The sequence below is a fragment of the Penicillium manginii genome (assembly GCF_028828005.1).
Source record: "Penicillium manginii strain IBT 31320 chromosome Unknown utg000009l:1.0-3297300.0:1.0-3298630.0, whole genome shotgun sequence".
NCBI lineage: Eukaryota > Fungi > Ascomycota > Eurotiomycetes > Eurotiales > Aspergillaceae > Penicillium > Penicillium manginii.
In genome coordinates this window covers 1,298,418-1,315,955 of record NW_026643110.1, presented here as the reverse complement: position 1 = coordinate 1,315,955, position 17,538 = coordinate 1,298,418, and the positions used below count along the sequence as shown (strand labels likewise).

Here is a 17,538-nt window from a genome sequence, read left to right as displayed (position 1 = left end):
AAGGGCCTGATCTATCGCTACATGGGGGACTCCCCTAGCTAAGAACCAATCCCTACTTCATATTAAGCATCTGCGGATTTGATTCAAGAAAGGGAAAATGGCCTTTTGCTGCTGTTTCTCGATGCTGGGTGACACAAAAACGCCTCCGAAAAGGACTGATGTCCTGAAACTTGCGATTGTCTCGCATTATTGGTGGGCTTGAAGCCACAAAAAACCCGACGATAATACTAGCTGCTTTTCTGGGAGGGTCCAAAAAACCGAAATCATCACTAATTCATAATAACCAACTCTGTTGATGACCTTTTGTACATAAATCTTAGCCGATTGACATGGAGATGGAGATCTTCTCCGGATTTACTACTCGACCAAAATCAGAAAGGCTTACCGACTGAGAAATATTTCCCAGATCTTCTAAATTTACGTAATATGAATCAATACAGTTTATCTGCATGCCATACCAGACAAGACAGATATTTCTGGTTGCTTGCCTGCCTTCCTAACGAGGTTGTAGAGGGGGACGGAAATAGCTGATGAGTGATCAACCCCACAGCCTCGGTCCATCTCCACCTCGGGCCCTTCAGCAACTGCTATATACCCATCCTTCCTTTCACAATACGCTAGGAATTTATCTATCGCGTCATCAATTTGGGAGTGATTACAATATTGACATTCAAGATGACAGGCAAGATAGATGCATATGTTGATTGCGGTATGAGTCCAAGGCCATTGTGCCCTCTCCTTCTAGGGGCATCCGGGGTCTCGCGGATTTCTGATTGGTGTATAGTGTCGCCCTATTCATACTATGCCACCCTCTATCTGAGAAGAAATCGCCAGGCACTGGAATCGCATGGAATCGAGGTTGAGTAAGATCACCTTTTTGCTCAGGGGTTTGCCACTTTTGCGACCGGCATATCTGACCTAGACAGATTTCACCCCATTTTCTTGGGCGGCGTCAATGTTGGCTCTGGTATAGTTTCGAAAAAACTACAAATCATGGAATATTTACTAACTTTCCTTAATAGGAAATAAGCCTCCGTGGACAGTTCCAGCCAAAGCAAGTTACTCCAAGTTTGACTCTGAGCGAGCTTGTAGATATTTTGGCGTGGCCCCGATCAAGACCCCAGACTTCTTCCCCATTCTTTCGATCCTGGTATGTTTTGAGCAATGGTTGGACTCACAGGGATCAGAAAAAGATTAATTTGTTTCCACAGCCTCAACGATGCATGATATACATCAAGAACAACTACCCCCGTGAACGCTACGAGACCACTTTCCTCTCGCTGTGGGAGTGGATGTACCACAAGAACATCGACATCAGCAAGCCGGAGCAACTGGGAGAACTGCTCAAAAGCCACAATTATTCCGACGAGGAGATCAAGGCTATCGTCGGGGCTGCCTCTAGCCCCGAGTACAAGCAGGCCTTGACTGCTAATACGCAGACGGCTCTTGATCAAGGAGCCTACGGTGCTCCTTGGTTCTGGGTGCGAAACAAGGAGGGCAAAGAAGAGCCATTCTTTGGAAGTGACCGGTGAGTCTAGACCCGAAACTCTCTGTGTGACTGAGGATGGAGTACTAACAAGCTGTATAGGTTTGCATTCATGTGGCAGTATCTGGGTCTTCCCTTCCAGGATGTGGCGATCTTGGAAAAGTCGACGTCGAAGCTGTAGACTTCTTATTAGTTTTAGTGAAGTACTATAACAGAAGGATCATGATATAACAGATAATAATCCCCACAGTTTAGTCTCCACATCCGCCTTACAGCTCGGCCCTTCGGCCTTAGTGACTCACTGCTTAGAGAGCGCAAGGCTCGCGCCAAACTGCTGACCAAAAAGTGTCGAGACCGAAGCAGAGCCTTCTCACCGAAAAGAGCTTCTATTTAAATATATCAAGAAACACACACACTCAATTAGTAGTATAAAACCCGCGACCCGACCCTAGCGGATAAGAACTGAGCCCGATTCGATCTCCCTCGACTTACCCCACGCTGCCCCACGTCGAAGCTTGTCTTAAATCCGGAATTCCCAGCTCTGCCATCTCAACCTTCCACTTTTCATATCAACCCCTTGCGATACTTACTCAATTGCACAAAAATGTCCGGAATCCGCGTTGCATGGATTGGCCTCGGCAACATTGGCCGGGTAAGAAAGACCGACCACCTGCGTAACCTGACCTGACCAGACCAGGCTAACCAACGTGCATAACAGGGCATGAGCACGAACATCGCTCAAAAGGGCCCCCAATCCAGTCTCATCCTCTTCAACCGCACCACAGCCCGTGCAACAGCCCACGCCGAATCCCTGAACGGCCGCGCAATCGTCGCCACCTCCCTCCCCGAAGCCGTGCAGAACGCCGATGTAATCTTCACCTGCGTCGGCGATGACCCCGCCATCGACGCAATCACCAACACAATCCTAGCCGATCAGACCATCGATCTGTCTAGCAAGACCTTCGTCGACTGCTCAACCGTCCACCCAGATACCTCTCGACGCACGGAAGCCGCGTACGCCGCGCGCGGCGCAGCCTTCGTCGCATGCCCGGTCTTCGGCGCGCCGAACATGGCTGACGCGGGACAATTGATCGTCGTACCGGCCGGCAAGCAGTCCGCTATTGCGAAAGCGAAGCCATTCTTCGAGGGCGTGACTGCTAGATCGACCATCGACCTGTCCGACGGAACAGGCGCGGACATCGACGTCGGCAAAGCGTCCACGCTAAAGGTCCTTGGCAACACGTTTATCCTGAATACCGTCGGCGTGCTGGCGGAGACGGTTGTCGCGGCCGAATCAACGGGGCTGGGCGTTGGCCCGCTGAAGCAGTGGCTGGATCTGTTTGCTCCGGGGCCGTTTGCGAAGTATGCGGACCGGATGATTAGTGGGGACTATTATCAGCGGGAGGAGCCGCTTTTTGCGGTTGATCTTGCGAGGAAGGATCTGAGGCATGCGTCTAGTTTGGCGAAGGAGGGGGGGTCAGCGGATGCGGAATGTTGAGGTTACTGATTCGTTTTTGCAGGATGTTAAGGCGGAGAGGGGGGAGAAGGGGGATATTGCGGGTGTTTATGGGGCGGCTAGGAAGGCTGCTGGGATGAAGTTTGAGAATCAGGATGATAAGTAATTGGACATATTATTTATACTAGACCATGCAGATAAAGGTGCTATTTTGAATGCGATATGATGTATACCTAGGTATTCTTGAAATTGAGCTTCATACTACTTTTGTATGATATTCAGAGCTAGAAATTCACGGCCTAGGCAGACTCGCCTAGGTATAAGAGCCTTGGAATTGTCATTCGAAGGATCAAGTACGACTTCAAAGGTACATTCGCAAAAATTTTGAAGCAATCAAGAACATAGTAGGTTTGGATTGGAAAAGCCATTATTCAATTCTTGTCTCCTCTGAGGAGTTTGTAGCAAGAGCCGGGCTCGTAATATTAACACGGAAATCATATCACTATAAAGTACATAAAGCCATTATCGGCCCGTTGATGGGTATTGTATCGAAGTTTTTTTGTTTCAAGCAAGAAGTTTACTCGCGGACCTCAGTGGTCTCATAGCTCTGGAAGGTCTGAGAGTGGGTCTGGTTCTCAGAGCTCTGGAAAGCCTGAGAGTCAGACTGAGCAGCCTGGGAAGACTCGGGAACCTCAGTAGGCTCGGCGATCAGAGTCTCGTGCTGCTGTTGCTCGCTAGCACCCTCCTTGGGCTCACGGGGAGCGTGGAGGTCGGCAACAATGCCCTCGGGGGCAACCCAGCCGGCGGACTTCCAGGGCTTGACGTGCAGGACATACATAGTGTCAACCTCCTCAAGGGTACGGCCCTGGGTCTCGTTGACGAAGAAGAAGACAACAAGCACAGCGGCGAAACAGCAAGCAGCGAAGACATAACCGTAGCGGAAGTCAATGGCGCTGTTGATGAAGGGGGTGAAGAAGGAGATGAGGAAGTTCCAGGTCCAGTTGGCGGCAGTGGCGATACCCATGCAGGTAGCACGGTAACGGAAAGGGTACATCTCACCACAGATGGCCCAGACAATGGGACCCCAGGTGGTGGCGAAACCGACGATGAAGAAGCAGGTGAAGACAATCATGGCAACACCGGCAGGGTGGGACGAAGGGTTGGCGTGCAGAACCTCGTGACCGACGGAAGCCCAAATCATGAAGCAGATGAACATCCAGGCAGCGCCATACATCAGGCAATTACGGCGACCGTAGTGCTCGACAACGTACAGACCGGGCAGGGTCATACCGAAGTTGACGGCACCCAGGATGATCTGGGTAACGAAGGAGTCGCTCAGACCAACACCGCTGAAGATACTGGTTCCGTAGTAGAAGATGAAGTTGGCACCGGTCAGCTGCTGCAGGGACTGCAGAGCAATTCCAAGCATGGTACGGTAGAACATGCGGGGACCGGTGAAGATCTCGTGCCATGCAGCAGAGCCAGCGTTCTTCTCCTCGTCCAGCTTGTGCTTCATATCAGCCATTTCCTGGGCAACAACGCGGTGGTTGGTGGGAACACCGTAGAGCTTGGCCATGACCTCGCGGGCCTCCTCAACACGGCCGTGACGGTAGGCGAAACGGGGGGACTCGGGAAGGAACAGGGTACCGATACCCAGGATCAGGGGCCAGGCGAAGCCAATGCCCATGGTGATGCGCCACGAAGCACTGGAGTTGATGTGGACAGTACCGTAGTTGACGATGTAGGAGATGAAGATACCGAAGGCGACAAACAGCTGGAAGGCACTGACCATGGCACCACGGACCTGACGGGGAGCCGACTCGGACTGGTACATGGGGACAACGCTGGAAAGGGCACCGACACCGAGACCCATGACCCAACGGCCAAGGGCGACCTGGTACCACTTATCCTGAGTGGTGATCTGCACGATGATTCCGACAATGTTGATAACAGCCCAGAAAGAGATGGAGAGCTTGCGGCCAATTCTGTCGGCGATGGGGGCAGCCACCAGGGCGCCAATCATAGTACCGATGGAGAGCTGTCAAATAGTCAGTCCTGGTCCGCTCTTCATGCTGTCTATGGAGCTGGAGGCCATGGCCTGTGAAAACTTACCAGACCAACGATGAGACCGTTGCGAACGTTGCTGAAGACATATTCGCCAGAGGACTCGTTGTACTCGGCGAAGCGCTCCTTGAAGTCGGTCATGGTAGTGAAACCGGAGATTTGACCTGGTCATCGAATTAGCGTCATATGCTTTCCCCGTCGCCACGATGCAGTGAAACATACCAGTAGAGTAACCAAAGATGAAGCCACCCATGGAGACACACAGGCCGAGGATGAAAGAGCGCCAAGTGAGGTACTTGACGGGGCTATCGTCGATGATGCCCTCATCCTTCTCAGCGGTGGTCGAATCAGCGCGAGCAGGTGTAGGGGCCTGGGAGGAGAACTGAGAGTCCTCACCACCCTTAAAACGGGCCATGATGTTGCCGACACCCATGATGCAAGTTACCAAACCGGGAGTGGTAAAAGCCGGAGGGGATATAGAAGAGAGGGATGGAGAAAGAAAAAAAAGACGGTGGGCTAGGCAGGGGAAGTGAGCAAATAAATAGCATGACATCGTTAGCGGAGAACTAGAATCGGACTGCCCCTTGGGGTACCATGGCAGACAAAACGGGGGCCCGGATCTCGCGTCCCACGTTTGTCGGGATGGGGCGGAGAGAAATTTCGTCTCCATGGGCACATACTCCATACAGAGGAGGAGGGTTCTTGGGGTGGAGAAGAGAGTGGAGAATGGCATTTGGAGAGTCTCTGGAGATGAGACCCGAATGCGGTTTGTCCACGTGAGGGCCGTTTGTTGATGACTTTTTGTAGTACACAACCTCACATCTTATTTTAGGAATGTCAACAACCAGGTCTACATGGATAATGTCACTCTGCTAATTCCTTGTTTATTTTTTCTTCTGTTTATTCTTCTCTTGTTTGTTTGTTTTCTAGAGACATTGTCTCAGCAAGCATGCCATGTCATCACACGAGGAATTCCGAACCACGATTGTTGGTATGTACGGAATACATGGACGACAACATTGCCGAGCTTCTTGCCACCTTCTAGAAACCTGCGCGATTGAGTAATTTATGTAATGACTGGGTCTGGGCCGAACGAATGAGAATGAAGTGCCTGACTGCCCACGGATTGACTCCGTGGTCACTGATCAGCTTACCTTAGCTCATGTACTTACATACATTACATGTACATGCGATGATGCTGGGTAGACCTGACCGTCATAGAATCACCTCCTTGCATTTTTCTCGTATTGAGTTTTCTTTTTGGGTTTTCTTTAACTTCCCATTTACTTGCGACAAGCAAATGCTGGAACAGGGAGCTTGCGACAGAAAATTTCCATTTACTTTGGGTGGGGCGGCGTGGATTCCTCACAGCAAAACAGGCCATCACCCGAGCCGGTCTCAGACTATGACGATCGCCACGGAATAAAGCTTGGCTCGATCCGGGAGGTCTTACGATGAACACAGTGTCCCTACATCTACATGACAAAAGAATCCATCAAAACGTCACGCGGACGTTCAGATTTTAGACCGGGTTAGAGCCCCGTTCTTATACCATCTCCATCCAGGTCTCAAACTGCGCTTTGAAAACAGTGCTGATAAGAAATTGCTGAATAGGTGCACCGGTCGACGTGGTTCGAGCTCAAGTTAAGCTAGACCCACCACCGGTGAGCCTTCGGTCGACGACCGCGCAGAGATTTCCGATCTGTTGAGCCATTCGCCGGGCCCACCCTGGCCCAAATCGGCACACCGAGTCTACTTTGCACGCCGACGCCGAGCCGACTCGGGATCGATGCTGTACTGTCTCGGCTTGCGACACAAGTCCTGCGGCTAGATTCACAGTGCAGGATACATCAAATATGCACTTACTAGAACTAGAATCAGTCTCTGATTACTCCTGAATTATTTTGAACGCCATTCCAGAGTATATGGTTGCCAAAAAACACTTTGCAAAAATTTTCACTCGGCATCCCGAAACACGGGATCTTCAGAGGATGCGCGAGAGGCTCGACGGAACCGCACATTCATTTATCGTCGAGCCCCACTTGGCCCACGCCCCTTCCGTGATCTGCGGTGAACTGGCTAGGAAATTTTCATACGCTAACAGAATCAGACCACCGAGTGCAGTATGCAAAAAATAGCTCAATTTCTTTTTCGAAAAGGGGTCATGACCCACCAATGCCAACACGCCTTCCTAACTCATACAGTGGGAAGAATCCACCAGGGCTGAATGTCGTCACCATCCAATAAAAGCTCACAAGCGAGGTCTCTCTTATCTCTTGGGTCAATTTTGGCATTTATTTTTCTGCACCTTGCTATTCTAGGCGAAACCATAGGTGCCACTCGACAGTACCCTGAGTCCGTGAATCTCTGTGCTCTGCACTGTGCAGAGAACCGACCGTCATATGTTTTCAAGGCCTTTGGTCAAACATCTTGGTATCCAATTTCATCACTTGTATAAACAAATTCAAGAGTGCAACACTATTCAAACTAGATAGGGACTGCCAATTGATAGTATAGTTGTCACCAGAGTCGGATACATAGAAATTTCCTACGTCAGTTATGCTCCAAAAACCTGAAGCTTGTCCTCGCAATTTCCCTTTCCGACCAATATGAAACACAATTTCACCAGCGAGGAGCTCATTGGATGTTAGCACAATGCACTGCGGTCAATTCTCAGGATACTTTGTTCCCCAGTACATTAGGCCTAATGATCTCATGCTCATCTCCAAAACCGTAAATCCAGGCGTTGGACCCACAGGATCCAATTGATACGTAAATGCCAGTAGTCAACAGGAGACCATTGTACACGGATCAGTCTATGCCTGTACTCCTACTAGGTACATCGTGGCACATCATTCCTTGGTCAAGCCGTGTCCAAATCAAGGCCTGGGCCGGATCTAGGAACCGGATTCCAGGTTGCACGATCTCTGCATAGGACTAATGTAGGTCAAGGTGACACCTTCTAAGGTTCTGTCTCTGTCCTCACGCTCAAAAAGCCGACCCAAAAATTACTACTCTTGCTGACATTATTTCCGGGACAGCTGGTCCAAATTAATATCCGTGCTACATCCAATACAAAGGAGCCTAGGTTATTTTTCATGCTGCCTGGATTCGATCATGCTGCAGGGCTTTCATGCATCTGAACCAGTATTTCTTCCCATTTATCTCCTAATTTTAAAGTATCAGCCAAGTCACGGTAGAACTTGAGCTTGATTTTTCCTTCTTAGTATCAACTTTTGGTATATATACTCAATGTGAAAGGAATAATAGTACTACTAGTAGTAGAGGGTATCCGAAATCACTCGCAAAGGCCAGATGCCAGACTCCGAGTCGCAATGAACATATACTATCTTTAATCACCTTCGAAGAGGTCTCTATTTACCGCACTCATTGGCACCCTTCTTCAAGTTCTTTACCGAGGGTCCACATTTTCTCCATCACCAGTTGAAGAAAACAGCAACCTTGGGGAAGACCCCGCAGAAACAGGCGGACCCTGACGATCGAAGACAAAGGCATACCCTCCAGGGCTTGAAGGCAACTGACGCCTTAGAAAGAAATCCAAAATTGGAAAGATAACAGCTCCACAAAAACAAGGTCATCTCGCTCCACTTTTTCACTCGTAGAGCTGGATCGTATCTCGTAGCCCACACGAAGCGGAGGAAATCAGTAAGCCAATGATTTACAATCTAATGCAGAATGATTGAATTGGCAGAATTCCGACTAGGGGAGGTTCTTATATCCCTATTACACTCATAAAGACCTTGAACACGTACATCTTCTCGCAGAATGGAGCAAGTACTACTAGTAGCATTGATTTTTAATACAACTCCTGGACCACGTCTTGCGTCGGTGATGGGTATTGGTGATCATAATTTTATGCTATTTCTCAATTGTGGTTTGTATATGACAAACTAGTATATTCGATGATAAACTTGAAGTCATTCCAGATTCCACGGTTTTATCATGGCCTTTCCCAACTACCTTCCTATTATTCTTCACACCAGCAATATAAACCCAGTTGGCATTTGCATCAGGTGCGTGAATAAAATCCTTACTGATTTTCACGAACGAAGGGGCTCCTCCATAGCACCACTGGCACGCTGCGCTCTTTTAACCTAGGAAGTTATCACTCCACCTTCATAACGCACCTCCAGGGCTACCAATTCTATTCACGACCCCGTTTTATCCCCGTCTGCAGACTCGTGGGTCAACACCGCGGATCTGGCAATACCCTTCACATATGCAAATTGCAATTTGGCAGCGAAGACGGCACCGTTGAGTCACAGACTAAATAAAGGGAGGGATTAGCCGTTTCCTTAATGTGATGTCTTGCGGAGTGTCTTCGGCGAGTTTGCTATGGACTCTACTCGGGGAATTGACTTCGATCTCGTCCCGAAGCTGAGACATTCGGGGATTCTGGACGAATTTGGGCTTCAGTATCATGTAGAGGAGTTTGCTAAAATGAGGTTGGATGTCCATTTACGTCTCCGAATCCCATTCGATGACTACTTTGACTCGTCTACCACTTGGCTCATGCCAGAGGATAAGAAAACTGACCAATATGGATATGCAACTACTACTACCAAGGTAAGCGCAAGTGAAATTTTCGCGATGAACAGCTGCTTGCTGAAGGACCGGATGAAATCTCAATCAAGTGTCGCAAACTCTTCGTTTATTCACTGAATGGCTTGGTGATAGCAAGCGACATGCCAATGCCAACGGGGCGGTTTATCTCCCACCTTACACAAGGATGTCAACGCGGCCACTGGATTTTGTGGCAGAGACCGGGGAGGTCAATAAAAGATTGGAAGAATAACTGAGTCGGCAGGGTTTTGTTTAATTCCATATCAACTCGAACCTACAGTAGAATGGGCTGTGGCAGACTGGTCCCTCATACACTAGCAGGGGTTGGCTAGACCTACTAACTAGTAGTACCCAGTAAGCAAAACATCTACAAGCTAGCAGTGAACAGAAACAAAGTCTCAATTCACTCATTCGCACACATGCAACATCATTAAGTCAAGAACTTTTGGTCCTATTGAGTGAGCGGGCCTTGCAAAACAGCTTAGGTTCCCCTCGCAGATCATACGACGACTGTCTATTCACAGAAAACGACATACACACCCCGCACCCAAAAACGTGGGGGGATAAAGAATAACCGAGTCATAATGGGAATAATGACACGAGAGACATAATCAAAAATCAAAACGCAAACGCCCGACACCATTGTGCACCCGGTATGGAAACCAATTTGACGATGATTAAGAATGGGTCTTGATTCGTCGCCCGTAGCAGTAGCAGCAGTGGGGCTGGGGCCCTTAACGGCGCTGGGTCTTGCCCATACCGCGCTTTCCGGAGAACTGTTGGAAAATGTGTTAGATGATATATCAGGGAAAGAAGAAAGGATTAGGGAACATACCAAGTGCTTGGGCAGAGACACGGGGGTGTGACGATCGGCCTCACCAGCACGAGCCATGAGGTTCATCTGCTTCTGGCCCAGCTTCATCATGCGCTCGGCCTTGTCCTTGCTGCCGAAGGAAGTAACACCGTCGTGGCGTCTGTCAGTAGCAGGCTGGCTGCGAGCGCGGCTCTTAGCGCGAGCAAGGGCCTTGTGGGGGTCGTCAAGGTCCATAGCATCATCATCGTTCTCCTCACGACGAATCGAAGTCCGGCCACGGCCCTGGCTCTGGGCACGGGCGCGGTCGCCAGCGGCATCCACGTCGTAACCGGCGGAGTCGAGCGCGCGCTGCATCTGGGACAGCCTCTTGGACTTGGCGCTGCGGGGGATGGGCGCGCGGTTCTTGAGCGACTTGCGCATCTTGGCGTCGTTCTTCATGAGGACGCGCTTCTCGCGGATCAGGTTGGCCTTCATGCGGTTGTCGGCGTCCTCGGCGTCCTCGACGCTCTCGTCCGAATCGTAGTAGCCGTCGGCCTGCATCTTCTCTTCCTCCTCCTCCAGAGCAGCCAGTTTCGTCTCGATATCGGGGTCCACGAAATCGTAAATGTTCTTTCCGTTCCAGACCTCGGGGATCTTGTCGTGGTTCCACTCGGGGTTGGCCAGGGTGTAGTCGCGTTGCATGTCGAAGCTGTAGACACCGGCACCACCGTTCTCCTCCTCCAGATCGCGCTCCAATGTTCGGCGGTTGGGGTCGTTCTTGTCGTACTTCTTGAGGTTCTTGACGGCCTCGGGGATGAAGGTTTCCCGAACAACGCCGTTCATGGGCCTGGCAACGTGGATACGGGCCAGGACATCGCCCAGACGGCCACCGGGGGTGTCGGCAGCAGTGTTGGAGCCAGACTTGAGCTTCTGGGCCACTCGCTCAGCGAGCAGCTTGTCACAAGCAGCATTCTTAACGGCACTCACACCCTCGGTGGTGGTGCAAGAAGCCTGCAGAAGCTCGACATCATCCGCCCTGAGGATGTTCTGCAGCTCCTCTTGCTGCTCGGGATCCAGATCTTCGGGGCGGCGAACATCAATCTTGTTAATGACAATGAAGACAATCTTGTTGGCGAACAGAGGCTTGATGCTGTGGTAGAGCTTGATCTGGTCGGTGACGGAGTAACCGCACTGCTCAGAAAGATCCATGAAGTAGAGGATAGCAGAGCGCAAGTGAGCAACGGCGGTGATCGACTGCATTTCAATGGTGTTCATCTCCTCCAGAGGGTGGTCGAGAATACCGGGGGTATCAATAGCCTGGAAACGCAGGTACTTGTAATCGAAGTGACCGACGAATAGCGACTTGGTGGTGAAAGCATAGGGCTGGACATCGACATCGGCGCGGGTGATGTTTTGCAAGAAGCTGGACTTGCCGACATTGGGGTAGCCGCAAATCAGCAGAGTACGGGTGTTGGGGTCGATCGCAGGGAGACGGCCCAAATGCTGGCGGACCTGCTCCAGATAGACGAGGGGATCCTTAAGACGACGGCAGATGGTGGCCATGCGACCAAGCGCAGCACGCTTCAGCTGCTTACACTGGAACAGCGATTGCGCATACTTGATAAGACGGACGTAATCACGGGAGACAGTTTCGATCAGGTGCTTGGCGGTCGAAACTTGACCGAGGGCAATGCGGAAGTGGTCGGCATCATAGAGGGTGTTCATCAAATCCTTGTCTGGGCGATTGTTAGCCCTTCACTCCGAGTAGCAGAACTGGGAAAAAAGAACTTACGGAAGGGATGAATGTCCTGGAGGCGAGGAAATCCATCGAGGATAGCCTGGAACTTCTCACAGAAGGTCTCCTGGGTGTACTTGACCTTACGGGTGTAGAAACCTGTCATAAGAAAATTTGATTAGCGATAACCCTTTATCGATAACCCGATCGCCCGAAGCGTCTTTTTTTTTGTCGGTCTCCATGGAAATCGGGCTTTGCTGAAAGATAGAGAGTAAAATACCTCTGATACGGCTGATCTTGAAACCAGCACGAATTTGTGTGGGAAGCTGGCGCTGGGTACGACTGAGGACGATGTCCAGGAATTCCTGGTTGGTGGGCACCGGCGCAATCTGGCGGTCAAAAAGATCAGTTGGAGATTCTCGAGGGATTCGGGGGGTGGAACATTTCGGCGGAGAGAAGAGAGTAACTTACATCCTTCCAAGTAGTCTTCATGATGGGCCACAGGAGTCAAGCAAGGAATGGACTGACTCTAGAGTGGGAGGTTGTTGGGGGGTCCGCTCATTTGATTTCCCCGACGAGAAAACGAAAAAATTGTTTGTCGGACATTTCTGCCGGGCGGTGGACAAATGCGGGGGTCGTGACTGGATGCCCAGGTGTGGCGATTAACCGAGTATTGATTCTTCAAAGTTTTCTGTATTTTCAGTTTAGTTGGTCGGGGGATTTGGTTTGATTTAAACCTATTTTTGGGCATTAGCAGTTATGGCGATAGTATAGTGGGAAAATGGAGCGGTAGAAGTTGATGGCGTTTGGGCTTAGATATGGGCCATAGTATATCTGATACTAGTAGTACTAGTAGTACGAATACTCCCATGGCAGTACTACTAATACTCTGCATGAACTATTTACTACTGTCTCTTATCATCCACACTCGGTCGAAAAATTATTGAGGTTTTATTGTTTATATTTCAAGGGAAGGGGGTGCCCATGTACATTGCATTCCGAATATGGTACACAAACCCTTGTTCCATGAGACTCGTAAGACTGGCCATCACAATCCCATCCCAGTAAAAAAAAAAGCGAAGAAAAAAACGGGGGAAATAAAACTGAAACAAAATAGGAAACAAACTCCGTTTTCTTTCGAGCCCGAAGACCAAAACCGATGACCGGACATGAACTGCGTTGAGGGGGACATGAGGGAGATAAAATAGGAAAAATCATTTGTAGAAGAAATCGGACAAAAAGGAGTACCAGCAGACCGAACCTGATCTTACACGGTTCACGCCGAAAAGATGCATGCGAACAAAAGAAACCTGTTTAATCAAGAAACAATTCTGGTTCTTAGTTCTGCAGCGGCTCTTGAGGAAGCTCCAAGATCTATACCATCACAAGTTAGAATATGTCATCAAGCGTCAAAAATCCCGAAAATGACTTACCAGATCTCTCCAACCACCGCCACCAAATTGGCACTTGCTCTCACCACGGTCCTCAAATCCAAATGACTTGTAGAAATCTACCAGATGGTCGTGAGCGATGATCGCGATCCGGTCGGCAATCTGAGCTTCCCGAATACGGTGGATATACGACTTCATCAGGGTGCTGCCAACTTGCTTGCCCTGGTGCTCTTCCAGTACGGCCAAAGAGTGGATAGCGATGGTACCGCCACCCTCCTCGTGACCAACAGCCTCTCCATCCTCAAAGGTCCAACGCTCGCCTTGCCACTTGGAAGGGAGCTTCATGGAACGGTCGGTGACACAGGGCTCCGAAGTGCGGGTGGCAATGATGTGGCCGATCAGTGTCGCGGGGGGGCTTGGGGTCACCAGCCTTGATGATGGGGAGGGTGAACATTCCCAGGCTAAGCTCGGGGCAGCGGCTCAGACGGTAGATGAACTATTCACAAGGAACCAAGTTAGCCACGGCACCTTCTTGTGAATTATTGACCATCTTCTGCTTGGTCTGATGAAATCACCTAGCGATTCAACCGGACCAAAGAGAATCAGATAAGACAAGTACTTACTTTGTCACGCGAGCAGCGCTCATTCTCAGGGAAGGCTTGCTCGACCGCGATACAGTCTTCGACATTAGACGCGGAGAGCAGCTGAACGAAGGGGTGCAATTCATCGAGCTTGGTGCGGTGATGAGTCGGGGACGGCGGAACCAAACAGGGTAGTCATTGGCATCATCCTGGTCGACAGCGACGTAGTCCTCATCCACCTCCTCGTCAATCTCATCGTCGTCTTCCAGGGGGAAACCATTGGACAGAGAAATTCCGGCGCGGCTCATGAAGCGAGACAGGTCGCTATTGCTGGGGTTCGGCAGGGCCATATCCTCGACATTGGACAAGGGCTTCAGACCAGAGGTTTCGGGGCCGGGCATGGACTCCGAAGATCGGTCGCTAGGATCAGACATGGTGAAGGGCGAAAGATGGAGTTATCGACCGGGGCAGTCGATGAGGTGTAAATTGAAGATTGAAAAGGTGATCGCGTGTGGATAGTAGCGCACGTCCACGGTTTTTTGCAGGGGGGGTCCCGGTTCGGTGGTGGGTGGTATTGGTGGGGGGATCGAGGGATGCAAATCTGGACCGGTGGGGATTTAGTACGGAGTATGCAGGTGACAGAAGGTGGACAAAGCTGGCCAAAGAAATGGGAAACCACGCCTGGAGCCTCACGCCGCCCTCAGCGCCATGACTGAGGTCATGAATCACTGCAGCTGCGATTGGTGGCTGCAGATAAGAATCTGCGACGCGGGCGGTCCCAGTGTGCGCGCAAGGAGGGGGTTTGTCGGAAGGGCAGGGGAAGGCAAGCAGGGCAGGGCAAGGCGGGATGAAGAGGACAGGGAGGGAAGGGATGCAAAGGAGGAAGGACAAACCTCGAAATAACGGAAGGAGGTACTGTTCAAAGTGCCACTGGAGGAATAGAAAGGAAGCAAAAGATGGAAGCAAAAGCTAAGATGGGAAGTGGCGGGGGAACCTATCGGTACCGCCAGTCACAGCGGGATCGCCCTCAAGTGGAAAGTACTACCCCGTACCAAAGCGGTCAGTACTACTCCGTACAGATGAGAGTATCTCTGGCGATACTGGCGACACTGGTGACACTTGATAATAAAAGGTACTACCTTTGAATTGGTTTGAACTATGTACATGTTAGAAATTAGGTTCGTGTTATCTGGAACACGCCTGAGAAGTCAAAGTCAAGGCTGACCAGACCTTGGTCTTCACCACGCTCTAGACAACGCAACGCTTCGAATTTGACGCCCACGTAACGCAGAAGCTGTTCTGACAATCTCCAGATCTAGTGCAGTGGGAACCAAGGCAGTTACTAGTAGCATCAGGGCGAAGAGGGGAAGCACAGCAACCATGAGGACCACCACAGACCTCCGTGCCAGGAGGACAGCTAGAGGTAGTAGGACATTTCCCCGTGCCCTTCTCTTTCAGACACTCCTTGGTAACATCTGCCTTGTCAGTATTACCAACGAATGCAAAAGATGCATCGAAGTGCTCACAAAGGTCATCGGAAGCGATGCCAATGACAACTTCATCCATATCCTTCAGGTAGTACCCTCCATTCCCAGGGTAGAGAAGTGTGTCAAGGTTGTTCTTGGCCAGATCGCTGAGGGACTCTTGGTTGTGGAAGATAACGACATCACTTGGGGGTACGGTGTGGTGGCGCTCAAGTCCTTCGGTCACAATGGCTCGAGCTTCGTTGTTCGAGTAGCGAATTGTGTCAGAGTTTACCTTGGCCAAATTGTTGAGAGAGTGTTCATCGCGAACAACAACGGCGTCGCCGGGGGGTATGCCCTGGTAGAGGCTGCGTCCTTCAGCCATCGTGGCTAGAAGGATCAGGAAGGGAACAAGAGTGCAGATGATCTTCATCTTGAACTCGTCGGGTGTTCTGTAAGTTGTTAGTAGCTCATTCGTCTCATTGCACCTGCAGTCAACTATCCACACCCATGTGGAACTTCTCTCACTTACGCTGTGGAAACGATCTTTGTGTGGTTGAGCTTTAGATGAAGCCGTCAGTTGATGGGCATGAAGGAGTGAGTGATCCAAAGGGACGTGACATACCTTGCTAGTGATGGGGAAAGATTGTGGGAAGAGAAGGAAGGTAAAGATGGGAACAAAAGGTCCATGGAATGACCGAGTCCGTCCTCCGAGACTACTACCAGTAGGTTACCATAGTACAGTATAAACATGAGATAGTCCGCACGGCAGCTTTGAGCTCCTGTCTATTACTAGCCCATTTTTGCTGCAAGCTTCCTAGAAGCTCTTATTCTCGCGTAAGCGTTCAAAAAAGGTTGTTGGTGCTGCTAACCGCTAGGCCATCACGTAAGGGTGAGAGAGATGATCGCAGAGAAATATGTGTATGAATGTGAAACTATCTGAGCTCAAAGGATCACAGCCTGTGCAATGGGACAAACGCTCTGGCTGTGCACCAGGCTAGCTAGTAGTAGTGAGAACTTGAATATTATACACCTTTTAGTACTATCCATGATATAATTCTGATTGCTTAACTAAAATTTAGAGAAAATGCTAGTCAATACTACTGAATTTCCAGCACAGGGCTCTAACCAGGCATCTCCCCCAGTGTGGGGAAAAGGGTGGTGGTTCTTGATTTGGACAGCGACTTGAACTCGGGCGGGATGTGGTTGAAGGGTAATCTCCTAGCCCTACTCCGGCTTTATTTTTAGCTATGTATAGTCCAAGAGTCCTATGCCACAGAGCCTGACCAATCTTCGAGGCTTCGGTAATTGATAATGAATCAGCCGAGTGTCATGTCTTTATGGGGCTAGTGCAAAGCATGATTCCCATTATCCAGCTATGCTCGACTTCTTTCCTACGTTCACAGTCGGTCACTACAACTCGTTATTGAGACAAGCAGACAAATCCATGGAAAGGCTTCTGTGTGGCAGAGTCCTCTAGATTCTACTATCTATGTTTTTTTGGAAGACTAAATATACCTAGGTATACAGCATCATACTAGTACTCAGCATAGCTCGAAATTAGATTCACGTAGCCCCTGCTTAGGCACACACAGACTCGGAGATTCCTTCTTAAATCCTCCATTGAAACCTTGAAACATCCATCGTTATACTTATGAGTACAGTTGACCTACCCCCACACAACTTTCCTTACTGAGTATTCCAGTACCTAGGTAACTAGGGCTACGTACGCTTATCAATAACAGGGTAATAGTAGTTAACGGTGGTATAATAAGCTTATCTAGCCTCAAGGGCTTCTATAATATTACTAGTACTAGTACTAGTCACTTCCTCCACCTAGCATTTATCATCTACTGCACAGAGGAGCCTTGTAATCTTCAATAGCCCCATCGAGTTCACCAAGCCAAGCCCCGCCAAGTTTCGGCGACAGGGATCCCGAGTCTGCAGACGTACGTTAAAGCTGCCCCGCTAGGTGGATGTCACAC

At 50.0% G+C, this 17,538-nt stretch overlaps 6 protein-coding genes across 6 annotated transcripts; 2 read left to right on the top strand and 4 right to left on the bottom strand.

Annotated features, from left to right (window-relative positions):
- Positions 1–675: 675 nt before the first annotated feature.
- N7533_012251 (putative DSBA family oxidoreductase) lies at positions 676–1,667 on the top strand (the record flags this gene model as incomplete). Its single annotated transcript, XM_057108901.1, has 6 exons — positions 676–709; positions 785–863; positions 927–967; positions 1,023–1,150; positions 1,212–1,528; positions 1,589–1,667. The coding sequence occupies 6 exons, from the start codon at positions 676–678 to the stop codon at positions 1,665–1,667; spliced, it is 678 nt and encodes a 225-aa protein (XP_056954002.1).
- Positions 1,668–2,090: 423 nt separating this feature from the next.
- Positions 2,091–3,108, top strand: N7533_012250 (NAD(P)-dependent oxidoreductase; the record flags this gene model as incomplete). Its single annotated transcript, XM_057108900.1, has 3 exons — positions 2,091–2,138; positions 2,205–2,906; positions 3,007–3,108. 3 exons carry the CDS (start codon positions 2,091–2,093, stop codon positions 3,106–3,108), a joined length of 852 nt encoding a protein of 283 aa, XP_056954001.1.
- A 411-nt stretch (positions 3,109–3,519) lies between these two features.
- N7533_012249 (sugar porter family MFS transporter) lies at positions 3,520–5,439 on the bottom strand (the record flags this gene model as incomplete). The annotated part of the gene is made up of 3 exons (XM_057108899.1): positions 3,520–4,980; positions 5,055–5,170; positions 5,229–5,439. The coding sequence occupies 3 exons, from the start codon at positions 5,437–5,439 to the stop codon at positions 3,520–3,522; spliced, it is 1,788 nt and encodes a 595-aa protein (XP_056954000.1).
- A 4,885-nt stretch (positions 5,440–10,324) lies between these two features.
- On the bottom strand, positions 10,325–12,610 carry N7533_012248 (putative GTPase NOG1; the record flags this gene model as incomplete). Its single annotated transcript, XM_057108898.1, has 5 exons — positions 10,325–10,366; positions 10,426–12,119; positions 12,176–12,277; positions 12,399–12,507; positions 12,590–12,610. The coding sequence occupies 5 exons, from the start codon at positions 12,608–12,610 to the stop codon at positions 10,325–10,327; spliced, it is 1,968 nt and encodes a 655-aa protein (XP_056953999.1).
- An 846-nt stretch (positions 12,611–13,456) lies between these two features.
- On the bottom strand, positions 13,457–14,524 carry N7533_012247 (polyamine acetyltransferase; the record flags this gene model as incomplete). The annotated part of the gene is made up of 3 exons (XM_057108897.1): positions 13,457–13,492; positions 13,552–13,924; positions 14,133–14,524. The coding sequence occupies 3 exons, from the start codon at positions 14,522–14,524 to the stop codon at positions 13,457–13,459; spliced, it is 801 nt and encodes a 266-aa protein (XP_056953998.1).
- Positions 14,525–15,338: 814 nt separating this feature from the next.
- N7533_012246 (uncharacterized protein) lies at positions 15,339–15,986 on the bottom strand (the record flags this gene model as incomplete). The annotated part of the gene is made up of 1 exon (XM_057108896.1): positions 15,339–15,986. One exon carries the CDS (start codon positions 15,984–15,986, stop codon positions 15,339–15,341), a length of 648 nt encoding a protein of 215 aa, XP_056953997.1.
- Positions 15,987–17,538: the final 1,552 nt, after the last annotated feature.